Genomic DNA, 15308 nt, shown 5'->3' with positions numbered 1-15308 from the left:
CTGAGTATCACCTGACCTTCAGGAATGACCCCCAGGTTCTTGCGGGTGGACTCTGCTGCTGGCCATCGGCCTCCAGTGCACCCTAGCCTGCGTTGGACTAGGATGCTGCGGCTTCAGTGACGACAGGACAAGGATCCCAGCAGAGTGAGGGAGAGCACAGAGACAAGAGTTCTAAGACCACCTGGTGGCTCCAGAGCTCCTACTGAGAAGTCTCAAGGACAGGCTGGGAGAAAAGAAGCTGGCAGGGGCCTTCCAGAAATGCAGAGAAGCCGGCAGCCTCACAGCTCCCCCTGGATTCCATGAGAAGAGGCTGTTGTGGAAGGGCAGGAGCAGGTCAACAGAGAAAGAAAGTGTGGGGAACATGAGCTGAGCATGAAGACGGGCCTTCTCAGAACCCCAGGAGACCTAAGAGCGGTGATGCTTCTGACAAGCACTGGATGAGGATAAAGAAAGGCCTGGACATAGACTCGAAGGGTCTGACTCATAAAGCCAGGGTTGGGTGGGAGGCTGCTCCTCTCTAGCGGGTATGGAGCCAGCTCTGTTCTTAGGAAGCTGTAATTTCCCTGAGCAGGAAGGGATTTCAATCCAGTCTCCCATCGGATATAGAAGCTTCTCTTAACACATGACAGACCCATAGTTTTCCAGCCTCTCCTTAAATGCCTCTGGTGACAGGGAGCCCCGTCCTTCTCAAGGTACCCACCGGCACTTGCTTTATCCTTAGTCAGGCAAAAGAAGTACATCTGTGCTTTCTCCAGCAGCCCTGAGCCTCCTCTAGCAGCCTTGAGCCTTCTCTCTCCAGAACAGGCTTCCCTGGGATCAGAGGCTGCCCCTCTGTCAGTAGGACCACGCTAGTTTCCTCTGCAAATTCCACACAGTCAGGGCTGAACGATTCCTCCCACAAACTTCACCCAGAATGACCACAATCATGGAACCAGGCCCTGTACCATCATGACACCTTAGCCCCAAGCTGACGCCTCTCTATCCTCAGGGCAACAGACTCCCCCGGCTCCCCAACCTCCTTTCTGAATGAACCAGACTTCCAGTTGGCAGGGGAATGCAGATGCCTGCCATGGTAGAGATGCCAGCGTGAGCATCCCTGTGACCCCCTGGGGAAACCGCTGCCCTGAAGTTTCTTCACAGCTTGAAAGAGCTGGTCTGGCTGCTAATGGGAAAGCTGACCCTGTGCTCCACTGGGAGGCAGTAAATTTTGTGAGTCTGCCTGAGTGGATGGAAGCAACCTCGGGGGCTGTAATTTCCACTTCCTGACACAGTACAAACTTCGCAGTTTATGCAGAACTAATGAAAGATCTCTCGGGTCTTGCCATTTCACCCACCAAGCACCCATAAAACAATGCGGTGAAGGCCCCTGTCGGATTACAGAGCTACAGAGCCTGTGGAATGTGCTCCTCCAGAGCTGATTCTTCCCTTTCCAGAATCCCTCCCCTTCCTCGTCCTGCCTTTCTTTCCTGTCTCTCTTCTTCCCCTGGAAGGCGCCAGGGCCTCCCAGCTGGGGCCTGGAGGGTGGGATGGGCTCTTTATGACATATGGCATCATGGGAAGGGCCGTGACTTGGACTTGAATTCCTGCTTTGCCACTTAAGAGCCACTTAGGTTGTACCTCAGTTTCCTCATCTGTTAAATAGGAGAAGAAGAGTACCAGCCTGAATATGATATGATGCAGGTCCCATTAAAGGCCAGCCTGGCACACAGGAGACATTCAGTAAGTGGTGTATGGTGTTAAAATTATTTTTATATTATTAAAGTTATTGTAATGACCATCTCTGGGCCTTGGCTCAATTGTTTCCCTGTCTAAAATGCCATTTCCCTTGAAATCTGCTGCTTGCAGAAGCACAGTGGTAGATTAAAGATGGTCACAAAGGCTTTGCCACCCTCCCACAAGAAGAACAAGGGGCTGAGTCCTCTCGCCCCACTGACTTGAATGCTTTGGCAGTGTTACTTGCTTTGACCAATAGGATCTCAGAAAATGTGATGCAAGAGATGCTTTCGAAAAGCACTTGTGCACTGGGACTTGCCTGTTTCGAAAGCTGACCTGGGCCTGCCATGCTGTGAGGAAATCCATCTGCCCTACACTAGGGGCTGAGAGGCCACGTGGAGTAGAACAGAGGAACCCAGGCCACAGCTAGCGCCAGCCCCAGGCATGTGGACGAGGCCGTCTTGGCCCCCCCCCGGCCGTTCCAGCCATCATCCCGTGTGACTGCATGAGTGAGCCCCGAGGAGACAGCTGGCCAAGCCACAGAATCCTGAGAAAGAATTGTTTTAAGACAGTAAGTTTGGGATGGTTCGTTACACGGCAATAGATAACTGATACACTTACCCATTCACCGGGATTGAACTCAGAGGCTGTCCTCTCTCAGACGACTTCCCCCAAATCCTCCCCACCTAGAATGAATCGCCCTGAACCCCCTACCCCAATATTGACACAGCACTTGGGATGGTAGTGGTTAGTGCAGTTGCCTTCACTAGGGTTATTTGCGTAGGAATCCTGTCTCTTTGGCCTGTGAGCAGCCAGACAGCAGAGTTGGGACCTTCCATATCCCCTACCACACTCAGAAGCTCTGCCTGGTCCCTACTTACTAGGTCCTCAGTGGGCAGGCGAGAACCTGCGCCTCTGTGTGGACACGGCCCCTCGGGTTGGCAGGGGACACATTCCTGGGTCTGAGGTCCAGCGGGGCCACTGACTTGCCCAAGCCTTCCCCCTCTGAGCCTCCTACTTCCTCAATGGAGACACAAACCTGCTGATCACTTAAATTCAAGACTTTTGAGGCCCTTGCTGATGTGTGTGCAAAAGTGTGTATGGACCAAGTCCAGACCCCGTGTGCACTGCGGAAGCCCCACTTGGATTGTCACTTGGTGGGGGTGGGTCCTCCCTTCCCCTTCCTTCTTACCTTCCTGCCGTGGTAGCCCTGGATCCCTGGGTCTCCCTGAGGGGAACCAAGAGAAGGCCATTAGAGGGGTTTTCTTGCTGCACCCCCCTCCTCCATGTTACCATCCCCCTTCCTCCCAGTGACTCCAAATCCTCTGACCTCCACCTCTAGCCAACCTTGGAACAATAGCAGGGACTGTTTGCCTTCCCAGAACCAGTCCCTGTCTTGCAGAGGCTGAGGGAGGAGGGACGGGTAGACTCGGCGGGGGCACAGGACCCCTGAGGATCAGTTTTGGTTCCACCATGGGCTCTCTGTGGCACCTGGACAAGTCACTTTCCCCCGGACTCCAGCTTCTGCATCTGTGAAGCGGCTGGCTGGATCAGTGCTTTGCAACTTCTTTTTCTTAGAGTCACAGGGACTCCAGCTTCAAAGGGAGACTCGACATTGTGGGCTTCCAGATAAGGTTTCAAAAGAAACTGGATGACCCCAAAGGTCCTTTCCAGTTCTGGCCCCTTAGGAGCCACTGTTTTACTGGGATGTTGTGACAATGTCCTGGGCATCTGAGTTCCCAGCTAGACCATGATCTGTTTGGAGAGCAGGGCTGCATTTTCCATACCAGCCACAGCACTTGCTTGGCCTGAGCCCACGAAAGTGCAATCCTTGTGAAGCCAATCAATTGCCTCTCAGCCCCTTACTCAGTACCTGTCAGTGCGCCAGCCCCTACCCACCAGGGAACTTCCCCACCCACTTGATGCATCACCCATCACTGAAGGGCCCTCACCTTTGGTCCAGGAGGCCCCGGTAAGCCCTGCAGAAGCAAGAAGAAAGGTGAGTGGAGATGGATTCCACTGGCAAATGGTGAGGGCTAAACACATTTAGATGGTGCAGTTGGTAAAGAATCTGCCTGCCAGTGTAGGAGATGTAAGAGATAGGGGTTTGATCCCTGGGTCGGGAAGATCCCCTGGAGCAGGAAATGGCAACCATTCCAGTATCCTGCCTGGGAAAGCCCATGGACTGAGGAATCTGGCAGCTACAGTCCATGGGGTTGCAAAGAGTCGGACACGACTGAGTACGCACACACACAAACACGTCTACAGTGGAGGCTGCAGTGGGTTCTGGATGCACTGGAGGACAGATCGAGGGCCCTCAAAGGGTATCTGAAGCCTGCTGAAGGCACGTGGGGACAACAGGCTCAGTCCCTCTTTGGAGCCACATGGGTGCCTCGGGCACCTCTGCTGGGCTGGCCCGCTGCAAAATAGGTCAATGGCATCATGTGAAATTGATAGTGTGTTTGGTCCAGGGCCCCACCCACCCACCTCCTAACTAGAGCCGCTCCCTGGAAAGCGGACCTTGCCCAGCAGAGCTTGGGTTTTGCCTTTGGCCCTGCCAGCTTGTAGGGGAGCCCTCTGTCTCCATTCCCCACCCCTGGGGCGCTGTGACCACAGGAGCCAGCTTGGGGGAAGTGGTGTGAGCCCTGCGGGAGCCCGAGGGAGAGGAAGGGGAAGGCAGGCTTCAGTGTGGTCTCGGGCGTGGGTCTGGTTGGCAAACATTGGCTGGAGAAAACCATGATGCCTGAGTCTGGCCTGTTGCAATTGGTTTAAAAACATGCGTTCTGTTTTTTTTCTTTATAAACAACCTAACAAAGAAAACTGCCTGGCTTGGGTTCAGGGATCGGGAGCCCAGTGTGTTCGGGTGAGGGCTGTCAGGAAAGAAGTGGATTTTGAGCACTTTTAAAAATCTTGGTTTATTTTCTTGGCTTGGTTTGTTTGGTTCAGTTCTCTAAATTCCACTTCCTTTTAGGTTTTCTGCTTTTCCATCCATCAATCCATGATAGTGAGACTATCTTCCCTCCCCAGAGTTCTGGGGAGAAATCATGGAAATATTTAAAATCCGTTATGGGGATCAAGCTGAGCAGGAGAGCTGGCTCTCCCAGAAAGGTAGGTTTTCACTCTGCTGTGCTGCCTTCTGGTCAAGCCGGCTGCCCTGGTTGGCCAGAGTGGTCAACCAGCCTAGGGGGACTCTACACAGAACTTTAGCCTTGGAAGCTGGGGTAGCCGAGGGCCAGGTGTAAAGCTGAGTGACCTGGAATGTGGCCATACTCATCGTGGGCTACTTGACAGAAGCACCCCTGACCCAGCAATTCCACTTTTGGGAATCTATTGCCATGAAAGCATCGGAGATGTGCACACACGTTTTTGTTTAAGGATGTATATTACAGAAGGGAACCCATTAACTACCTTGTAAAGAGACCCAGCAGTCCTAAAATCCATATCATGGGAGACTCCTGACATAAGAAAGGTCATGGTATATGAGATTAAGTGAAAAGAGTAACAGGATACAAAGTGTTATGTTATTCAGAACATCACCAACCTGGAAAACGTTTATGTGCAGAGAAGTCTAAGGAGAGAAATGGAAAGGACTCTCCCCAGCGTTAATGAAGGGGAACCCAGGATATGGGAAAGCAGACAGTTTAAAACTTTTTCTTCTTCTATGTTCAAAATTTTTCACAATGGATATATGATGCTTTTGTCATAAGAAAGAAAAACAAACACAAAAAAAGCCACATGGAAAAAACATTATCAAACAGACTGTCCTTAACCCCTCTGCCTCCAATAACTGCTGACATTGGTCTTAGCTCTGGGTAGAAATGCATTTTCTCTAAAGAAGAAGTCCAGGGTTTTCTGAGTTACTCTGCCCTGGTGCTTTCTTGAACACAATAGGGCTGACAAAGAGCTGGGGCTTGGCTAGAGCTTGCAAGCAGACGACCTGGTGGACACTGGGACTGACCTATCACCTGAGTGTGGTCTTGCCCAGAGGAGTGTCTGTCAGCTCCCCTGGGTCCCTCCTGACAGTGGTCCAATCCACAGGCTCGATGTAGGGTCCTCTTGGCCGACCCGGTGTGTAACTTGGTTGGAAGGTGGCCCAGGAGTGGGAAATCCACACACACCAGCAAAGGCGTGTCTGTTAGGGATGCTAGGCCATCAGATGCCCCCTTGCTACCTCCTTTAGGACACATCATCCCAACTCAAGTTTTCCTAAGCCCAGGAGGCAGGGGACATCCATCAGAGTGGTCCTGGGAACTTTCTCTCCAAGTTCCTCTCTCCTGAGGCTGGGAGAGGCAGACCTGCTCATAGTTTCCCCCCTGGGAGGCAGTGGCTGAAGCGGAGCACATGGTCCCAGGACGTGTTTTCAGAACCGGAGAGCAACCGGTGAGCGTGACAGGGACGGGCAGCTCCCACGGGGCCAGTCACGTCCGGCAGCCTTGCCAATGCGTTTCTGCCCTTTCAGCGGGGGCCCAGAGTCCCATCGGTTACCCAGTTCCCAAACTTGCAGAGAATTCAGGGGATGAATCTTGAAGGAGAGGAGGTGGTGGAGAGCAGAAGGGGTACTTACGGGCGGCCCCATGGGCCCTGGCAGTCCTGGGTGCCCCAGAGGTCCAGTCGGTCCGGGAGGGCCTGGTGGCCCTGGCGGGCCTTGGATGCCAGCCTGGCCCTGTTCACCCTGAGGTTGGTGGAGACAAGTGTCAGAGGGAGAGCCCGGGGCTGCAGAGCCGTCCCGCCCCAGTGCCATGCACCCGGTGAGGCCCCGCCGTGGGCTCTGGGGGAGGCGGCAGGGGCGTGACGTGACGGTGCGGTGGTGGTGACCGCATGCAGAGGCCGGGGGCAGTGAGGAGGTGGCCAAGACATTAGGCCTCCAGAGGAGAGGCTTCCAGACAGGGTTTGCTGCGTGAGCTGTTGGTCCTCTGGGCAGAGCTCTGCTGCGGTGGCAGAGGCAGAGGAGCGGGTGAGCGCCCCCCAGCCCAGCTGAAGTCCTGTTCCCAGGTGGGTCAGATGAGCAGGGTCCCGCCGAGGTGGCGGCGGTCTCAGCCTGCCTCGACCCCTCCCTGTGATCTCCGCGCCCTGGCCTCCCAGCCGTCAAACGAGAACAGCCGTTTCTTGTTTCATGTCACATTTTGCCGTCTTTGATTATCTGGCCCAGAGGATCAACTGAGTCTTTAGGTCAGAGGCCACAGAATTTTGTTTAGCTCAGCAAACAATTGAGCAAGAGATTTTATGTTTAAAAAAAAAAAAAAAAAAAATATATATATATATATATATATATATATGGCTTGGTGGCTTCTGCTGAAAAAAATGGAGCCTGGCTGAGCTAGACCCACATTCCTGGGCGGCTGCCTTCAGCTGGGCTCTCCGGGTCCCTCGGGCCCCACCCTTCCAAACCATTCTGTGTGCAGACTGCTTTGTCACTTGTGTGATCTGTGTCTGACCTCAGTGGACAGTTGAGTTTGCAACCCTTTGCTTGGTTGAGTTTTGAAGGTATAAAGTGCTTCATGCCTTTCTGGAGTCACTATTATTATTCTTTTTCCTTATCCTGAAGCCTTTGTCACCCCACCCTGTGCAGGTGCCCAGGGTGGACCCAGAGTCCAGGGAGGTAGGGGTGGGATCGTGTTCCCTCAGGAGCAGGAGAGAGCCTGGTCCATGTGACCCAGATCTCGGGACTGGGGGCCAGCCCGTGTCATCCTCGATCTATGCAGACCACTGTCATTAGGTTGCTTTCTCCATGACCTCTCCGGGGAGGCTCTGGGTTCAGCTCTTGCCCCGAGGGCTCCAGCCCTGCAGACTCAAGTAGAACAGTCTGGCAGGTGTGAGTACTCCAGGCTGGGATGCAGGAGACCCAGGTGGCCAGACTCCAGGCCAGCCCGCCTTTCTCAGTGTGATCTCAGTAATCCTTTATGACACTGTACATAGAAAAGGGGCCTGATGATGCTTGCTGTAAACCCCATACAGGAAAATGATGATTATAAATAGGAGTGTATGACCTCAGAATGGGAACTCAGATTTTAGCAGCATCCACTTGAACTATCTCACCAATGGGATATCCTAGGACAGAGGCTACCAGCAGTGCCACTCTTGGCCTGAGCAACATCCTGCCACACCCTCTAAGAAACCACTTAAGGACTCCGAGGGTCCATGGTGGAGAAGGCAGGTGCAGAGATGGGTCACAGTCCCATTTTGCAGAAGAGAAAACGGAGGCTCAGAGAAGTTGAGCACCCTGACCAAGGTCACATGGAGAATTTTGGGGGAACTGGAATCAAAACCCAGAACTCTAGGCTTTTCTATTCATTCCAAATAAGCCCCCAGCAAAAACTGCTCACCATCCAGCTTTCTGCACTTTGGCACTGACCTTGAATGCCATCTGCTAAACATAACATTTTTTCAACTAATGTTAAACTCAATGTTTAAGCACCTTACAGAGCCTGTGAAATCAATATTGGCTTATTGATTGGAAATGGACAAGACTTTTTGTGTCCCACGGTGGCCGACAGCATAAAAACCTTACTCTCTAGGCAGAATCTGCAGCAGGAAAGACATGGGCCCCTATTCTCTCTCTCAAAGCTCTGGCTTCTCCTCCTCCTGCTCTTGAAAAGGGTGGCAGCAACATGGCTCAGCCTCTGTCAGTTTGTTCTTCTGTAAGATGGCAATGATGATGCCAGTTACACTGCCTGCTGGCCCGTGTGGGATTGCATGGGATAATCCGTGTAGAATTCTTACAACAGAGCTTGGAACCCAGCAAGGGCTCAACACATAGCAGTCAATGCAACTAGGGCCAGGAGGTGGGTGATGGGGGTCGAGGCAAATGGCCACTCTGAGCAAGGACTTAGCTCTCCTGAAACGGGGTCTGACATGGGTAGGGGTGGCCGAGAGTTGGGTGGGCCTGGTGCTTCTCTGAGCTGCCAGTGGGTCCCCTGAATAACCAGGCATTGGGTAAGCGCTCGGAGCACATGGAGGCTCTCGAGGATTTGGCTGGTGTAACGGGATATGGAGGCTTGGGTAGCACACGTGTCACGTGTCCCTCTGTATTTTTCGCCATTAATCTTTCAGCCTTGTTCAATCAGATGGCTGAACATTCAGGCCCCTGGGCTCCTGAGTCAGGCCAGTTGTTGGCTCCAGGCCCTGCTGTCAGGGTTTCAGAGAGCATCTCAGAGTCCTGCCACTTCCAGCACTCCTGAGACCTTGGGGGTAACCTCTGACCCCCAGTGTGAGCAAGGCTAGGGGTGCGGGTGGCAGCCGTGGAATTCCTGGCCTGGCATCAAGCTGCAATGCTTTTGCCTAGATCCCTGGGTCTGTGGTCTCTTGCTCTTTGTTCTTTGTGATCTGGTCCTGTCCCAGCCTCCTTGGCTTAGTGAGGCAGGAAGAAGGAAGCAGTTGTTCACAATGATTACACCTGTTGGTTGTGGGCTACATTTCCTCTGCAAATTCCCTTGCTTCTCAAACTCAGGTTACAAGTGATTGGATGCTAAGCAATCTGCATTTCTAAATATAAAGGGTGTAGGTCCAACCGAGAGAGCCCTGGAGTGGAGTCTGAAGGCCCGACTGCCAGTTCCCACTCTGTCTCTTGCTGTTTGTGCCACCTTGGGTACAAATTCACCTCTCTGAGCCTCAACTTAATTTCAGCACTTAAACTCTGCCAGGAAGTATTCCCAGTGTTCTGCATACACAATAACCCTATACAGTAGGAACCATTATTATTCTCATTTTACAAATGAGAAAACAGAGGCACAGAGAGGTTAAGTAACTTGCCCCAAATTGCATAACTAGTAACAGTCGGAGAATGTGGGTGCTCTGCAGTTTACCGGCTGTGTGACCTCAGGCTACTTACTTAACGTCTCTGAGCCTGATTTGCTCATCTGTGAAACAAGGATGATCATGCCTAACTCATACAACCGTTGTGAGAATTAAACGAAAGCAGGCTGTAAAACGCATGGCCCGGCAACTGGCACACAGTGGAGGCTGCTGTTACTGGCTCTTGTGAGCAGCAACAGTGAGACAGTAGTTGAGGCTTCTGGGCCCGGGTGTCGTGTATTTCCACGTGTATGGCATTTGTAGGCCCGTCTTTGGCTAATTTAATGTAATGGGAGTGCAGTGAGATTCCGCTTTTGCCAACAGCCCTGGTGGCTCAGATGGTAAAGAATCTGCCTGTAATGCAGGAGACCCAGGTTTGATCCCTGGGGCAGGAAGATCCCTAGAGAAGGGAATGGCAACCCACTCCAGTGTTCTTGCCTGGGAAATCCCAATGGTCAGAGGAGCCTGGTGGGCTACAGTCCATGGGGTCGCAAAGAGTCAGACACGACTGAGTGACTTTCACTGTCACAGCCCCAGCTGGTTCGTCAGGGTCCAGACACTCGCCAGCCCCTTGGGAAGCCCCTTGTGGTCTGGTCAAAGGAGATGTCTACCTGGAAGGTCCGCCTTTTAATGACGGGGGGTGGAGCCAGCCGCACTGAATTGAGGAGAGGCAGCAGCTGAGAAGAAAGATGAGTTGGAAGGCCAGAGGGCAGAGGCCAAAGATCGCAGGTGTTCAGGAGGGTCGAAAGTCCGCCAGGAAGGCAGGGTGGCCAAGAGGGAGGGAGGAGAGGAAGAGAGAAGAGAGATTAGCGGGCGTGAGGCATTGGAGGGAGGGCGTGGACGGGCCACTCGAGGCTTGTGGGGGCAGTGCTGAGCTTGCCCTTGGAAGGCACCCCATCCCTGGAAGGAGGCAAGCCCTCGGGGTGTTGGCAGCAGCACTCCCCAGTGGGGAGGGGGCCCCCTGGCCGGGCCTCCATGGCCAAGCCGGGCTGCGGAGGCCTCCTGACACACGGCCCAACGTTGCACTGCCAGGCCCACGGGTCCCTGGTCGTGGACAGAGGCTGCAGGGCTGAGGGGAGCAGACTCTGAGGCTCTGACTTTGGAGCCACAGGATCAGCCTAAATTGGTACTTGAAGCCAGGCTGGTAGGCGGCCACCCCTGGGTTCTTTTTTCGGCTGGACGAGAAGGGCCAGTGTCAGCGAATCTGGGGAAGGTGGTCAGCCCCAGCTCCCAGGGGCGGAACAGGAGGAGGGTGTGACCAGTGCGGGCACCAGCTAAGTGCTACTGAGGCCTCACCCTGGGGCTTGGAACATCGAGGCTGGACAAAGACATTTTTGGCATGTTCAACCACTTTCTTGGGGGAGCGGGGCAGGGAGAGGCAATCATGTTAGCTAATGCAATTTTCACTTCTGGAAATTCTGGCTGCTTCCAGTCTCTCTATCCAGTGGAGTTGAGCGCCCCACAGCTTTAGGAAGAGGTTAGAACCCAGGTGAAAACAGAGATGGCATATAATCCACCTCTTGTTTCTGAAAGCACTGTAGCTCACACGAGGGGGCTGGGAGGAGCATTAGGAAGCAAGGGCTGCTTGGGCTGAGGATGCACCCAGCCAGGGACCTGGGAGCCCAGTCACGGCCTTTCTGGGTCGTTGCCACCTTCATGGGCAGCTGCCTCGCGGGGAGCCCCAGCCTTCCCACTGGGGCCTGGGGAAGTGCAACATTGTCCTCTCTGTCCACGGAGCCTCTCACCAGAGGGGCCCAGAGATCTTCCAGAACCCACAAACCTTCAGAATAATTATCTGGTTGGAGCGCAGAGCTGCTAGAGAGCCACTTAGGTGCTCCTGGGGTGGGATAGGGGGTAGGGGCTAGGGGTGGGGGGGAGACAGGGCAACAGGGAGAGTGAGTGCCAGGCTCAGATACCAGATCCCACTCCCAGGGCACCCCAGACACCCACTGCCCACCTGGCCTCCCCCTCTCTCCCTGGGGATGCTGCAGGCTGGAACAGAGGCTCAGACCACCTGGATCATGTATCTCGTGGGCTGGGGGGCCTGCCACCCCCCTCAGGCCTGCAGACCCCTCAGAAAGGCAACAGACCCCCTGCCCGAGAAACACCCTGCTTTCCTGCCCACTTCCAGATGAATGGAAGGTGCCAGCTGCCTCGCCCTGCCCAGCAGCTGGATCCCCACCTCCACTTTCACCCAGCCTGACTTGTTACCCACCCTGGTGCAGTCATAACCCTGGGTTTCTCTGCCGCCTGTGGCCAAGGTGTGCTGGAGCCTTCCATCCCTGCTGGCTCCCTCTTCCTGGGTTGGGCTCAAGGGCAGAGCCCCTCCTTTCCCCTGCCCCCATGCTCAGAGCTAACGACACACTGCCAAAGCGGCTACAGTCGTGTTGTCTTTGCTGCTGGGGGATGCTGTCTTTCTTTCGGGTAACATAACAATCCTGTGAGCCCATCGTTTCAAATAAACACAGCTGACCTTCTATTATTGTATCGGGATCAGGCTGGCCAGAACACCAGGGCCCCTGACTCCCTGGAGCACATGCCGCCGCCAGGCTGGCTCTGTCTGCCCTGCTGCCGGCCTGCCTGCGCCCCCTACCCAGCCTTGGTCTCAACCCTACCCCAGCCGCTCACATTCAAGGCTGCACCCTGCCCCCGGCCTCTCTCTGGCCTGGGAACCAGAGGTCAGCACCTAGCAAGGCCCTCCCGGGGCCTTTTGGAGCCAAGCTGGTTGACTCCGAGTCTGGCTAGTCTTTTTCTCCACTCCCTCAAGCCCCCTGCCTGGCAGGGGTGGACAGCCAGGCTGGCCACACTGAGTGTGTTGGGGGCAAAAGGAAGCCCACGACAGGGGGATGGACACCTAAAGATGCCTGTCAGCCCCATTCCGCTGCCGGAGGGCGATCCACAAAATGAGGGGTGTCCCGGCTCACTGGGGCTCCGGCACCTTCACTGCCCCCTGCCCCACCCCCAAGAATGGCTCTCATTAGTACACACATCTGAGGGCACTCACTACGACTTCAGCAGGTTTTGGGCTCCGTATCCTGCAGTGTAGCAAGGGAACGGAGGAACTGGATCGGGGATGGGGAAGAGCAGGACACCAGCCCTGAAATCCCCACCCCACTTGGAGGGGCTTCCTTGACTCAGAGGCAAAACAAAGACTTTACTCTTGCACTGATACTCAGGTTCCAACTATCTCCCAGCACGCAGGTCTGGGTCATCTGAAACAATGACTAACCCAAAAGTCCCTATGATTTGGCCAGGGCAGGCAGACAGCCAGCCAGCCGGTCAGACAGACAGACACACAGAAATGCCGGGTAGGGAGCCAGACCCAGACTCACACAAGTTGCACAGCCTTATGTTGAAGGCCACTTGCAAAGGAGCACACAGCCAGGCACTCGGAGCTTCAGATACACGCGTGCTGGGGGCTCCCAGGCCCAGCCAGCACGGGGGTAGATACACAGAGACACATATCTCTGCACAAACACACACGCGCTGATCACTAGGCACAACCCTGGGGGCCGGCCAGACGCACTGCCCCCGTCACGGCGCTGCTCTGTCTGCTGAGTGCAGAGGGTCTGTGTGCGCCCGGGCCCAAGCTCTGTAGGGAAGAGGAGGCTAAGCTGGGGGCTGTGCCCCAGGGATGGATCAGTTTTTGGGGCTCACTTACCCGGTGTGGGTACTCTCCACACTGACCCTGGGGAAGAGAGGGAAGGAGGGGAGGCGTCAGACACTTGTTGGGAGGTGGACCCTGGGGGCAACCTCAGGACCCCAGGGGACACACCACACACAGGCACACACGCCACCCGCCTCCGGGCTCTGTCTGACTCCCTCCCTCATGCCCGCTTGGCAGCGGGGAAGAAACCCCCTCTGTGGCCCCACAGAGCCAAGGGCAGGACTCTGCCACCATACATCATGCGCCATGACGGTGGAGTCAGGGGTTATGCTCCACGCCTGGCGGGGGTATCTTCCAGAAAGGTCCATCCTCTGGGTGGGCCCTAAACAGGAGTCCCTAGATGAGAATAGTGGACATCGAGGCAAGGGCAACGGAGCCCTCGGACAAGACTTCTTTGAGCTGGGGTGCCAGGTCCCTGCACCATTCATTTGGGGGCAAGCCCAGCAGAGCCCCCATCAGAAACTCAAGGAGACAGAGCACATAGGAGGCTGGGAAGAGGGCCAAGCCAAACGGACCCCCTGAAACCCTACAGCCTCATGGGAGGTGGTCAGGAAATACCATGGGGGTGGCAGGTGGGATGTGTAGAGAAAGAGGCTAAGAAGGGCCAGGCTCCAGACTGTCCCCTTCCCTCAAGAAAAGACCCCCACCCAGGGCAGCCTCCCTTCTCTCTCATATACTGAGTGCCACAGTGGGTTCCCTGCTTCTGTTGATAAGAACTGAAGTTTGAAAATAATACTTTCTACTGTTGGAAAACTGCATCTTGAGATGAAAATTCTAGAAAACCCCCATTGGCTTACCTTTTCTCCCTTTTGTCCTTGAGGTCCCTACAAAGAGATGGAAATGAGACAGTCAGAAACCGAGGCTCAGGACTCAGGGTCCGAAGCCTCTCTGCTGGAAAGCCCTGGGGTGATACACCAACCGGCTGTCCCCAGGGACCCGCCAGACCCTGAGGGAAGGAAACGTGCACAGGTGACACAGGTGAGTGGAATAAAGAAGATGGGCAGAATCAGACATGCAGGCCTGCGTGGGATTGTGCAAGAAACTTTTTGGAAGGCCTGAGTCCCGAAAGCCAGGCTTAGCCACCCATGCCTGGGCTTCCTGTGCCTGAGACAGTCCAGCTGTTGGGGCCCAGCTTCTTCATCCACCAGCTGACATGACTAGGTGTGCCCTGCTCCCCACACTTGACTACGATGAAGAAGAGGTGTCATCTTTCACTTATTCCTGCATCCGCCAGGGTCTTGTGGGCTGGCCACAGAGGAGGCTGCATGGACAGGCGGGACAGGGCTCTGCTACTGCCAGACGCCCTGCACTCTCAGGCCATCTCCTCTCGGAACCGAAAGCACATTCTAACTCCTACCCTCCGCAGCCTCAGCATCAAACCCACTGAGCCAGAAGGGCTTCTGGGGACACGGGGGCTGGGGCAGCATTCCAGACATCAGGAACTTTGGAGGAAATTTTGGCCAAAGAGATGAAGCAGGAATTTCATCTCTGTGTTCTGGATTCCTTGGAGGAATGTAAGGGCCTCAGAGCTCCCCTCCAGGGAGTCTGATCAAAAGCTCACAGGGCTGAGAAAGGAGCCTGGATTCAGGGTGGACCCCGGTTCTCTGAGGGGGATGCAGCGTCCGGCTGGCTCTCTCAGGGGCCTGACCTGAGGCTCAGGGCTGAGGAGGCCTCAGGTGTGGCTGGTGTGGAGTGGAGAGGGAGAGGGAAGGTGCCCCTTGTTTTGAGGACCCCCTCAGGGGCAGGCTTTGGGACACGTTGAGCTCACGCCCACGCTGGCCCGAGAGGAAGGCACTGGAGTCGTTCCTACTCCCGGAAGAGGTGATGGAGACGAGGTCCTGTGGCTAAGTGAGCAGAGGCAGTGCTGGGACCGGGAAGGTCCAGCTGCGTCCACTCTGCTGCATGTTCTGAACTGAGCTGGACCCCGGGGGGCAGGGCTTCTGAACTTGGCTGGAGTCACAGGCAGTGCCCCACCCCCTGGGGCTCTGAGGTCCCTTCCAGCCGCCATCCTGAGGGCCTGCGAGGGCCCGTCTGCCAGGCTAGTCTCTGTAGGGCTTGGAGACCTCAGGATCCCCATGGACAGATCCATCTGGGTGGGTGAAAGGCCTCCTTTTGTCCCTGACTTGCTAACTGGGCC

At 55.1% G+C, this 15308-nt stretch overlaps 1 protein-coding gene across 1 annotated transcript in view; it reads right to left on the bottom strand.

Moving 5' to 3' along the window:
* LOC136159825 (collagen alpha-1(XIII) chain-like) overlaps positions 1-15308 on the bottom strand; it is an 82626-nt gene that overhangs the window by 48272 nt on the left and 19046 nt on the right. The window contains exons 8-13 of the mRNA XM_065922495.1: positions 13969-13995; positions 13166-13192; positions 11285-11341; positions 6278-6385; positions 3666-3692; positions 2906-2941 (exon numbers count right to left, since the gene is read on the bottom strand). Of these exons, the coding sequence (XP_065778567.1) occupies positions 2906-2941; positions 3666-3692; positions 6278-6385; positions 11285-11341; positions 13166-13192; positions 13969-13995 (282 nt within the window). The remainder of the gene's footprint in view (positions 1-2905; positions 2942-3665; positions 3693-6277; positions 6386-11284; positions 11342-13165; positions 13193-13968; positions 13996-15308) is intronic.

The sequence above is a fragment of the Muntiacus reevesi genome, chromosome 2 (genome assembly GCF_963930625.1).
Source record: "Muntiacus reevesi chromosome 2, mMunRee1.1, whole genome shotgun sequence".
Lineage (NCBI taxonomy): Eukaryota > Metazoa > Chordata > Mammalia > Artiodactyla > Cervidae > Muntiacus > Muntiacus reevesi.
Note: the sequence above shows the minus strand (reverse complement) of the source record. Positions and strands in the feature narration are given on the sequence as shown.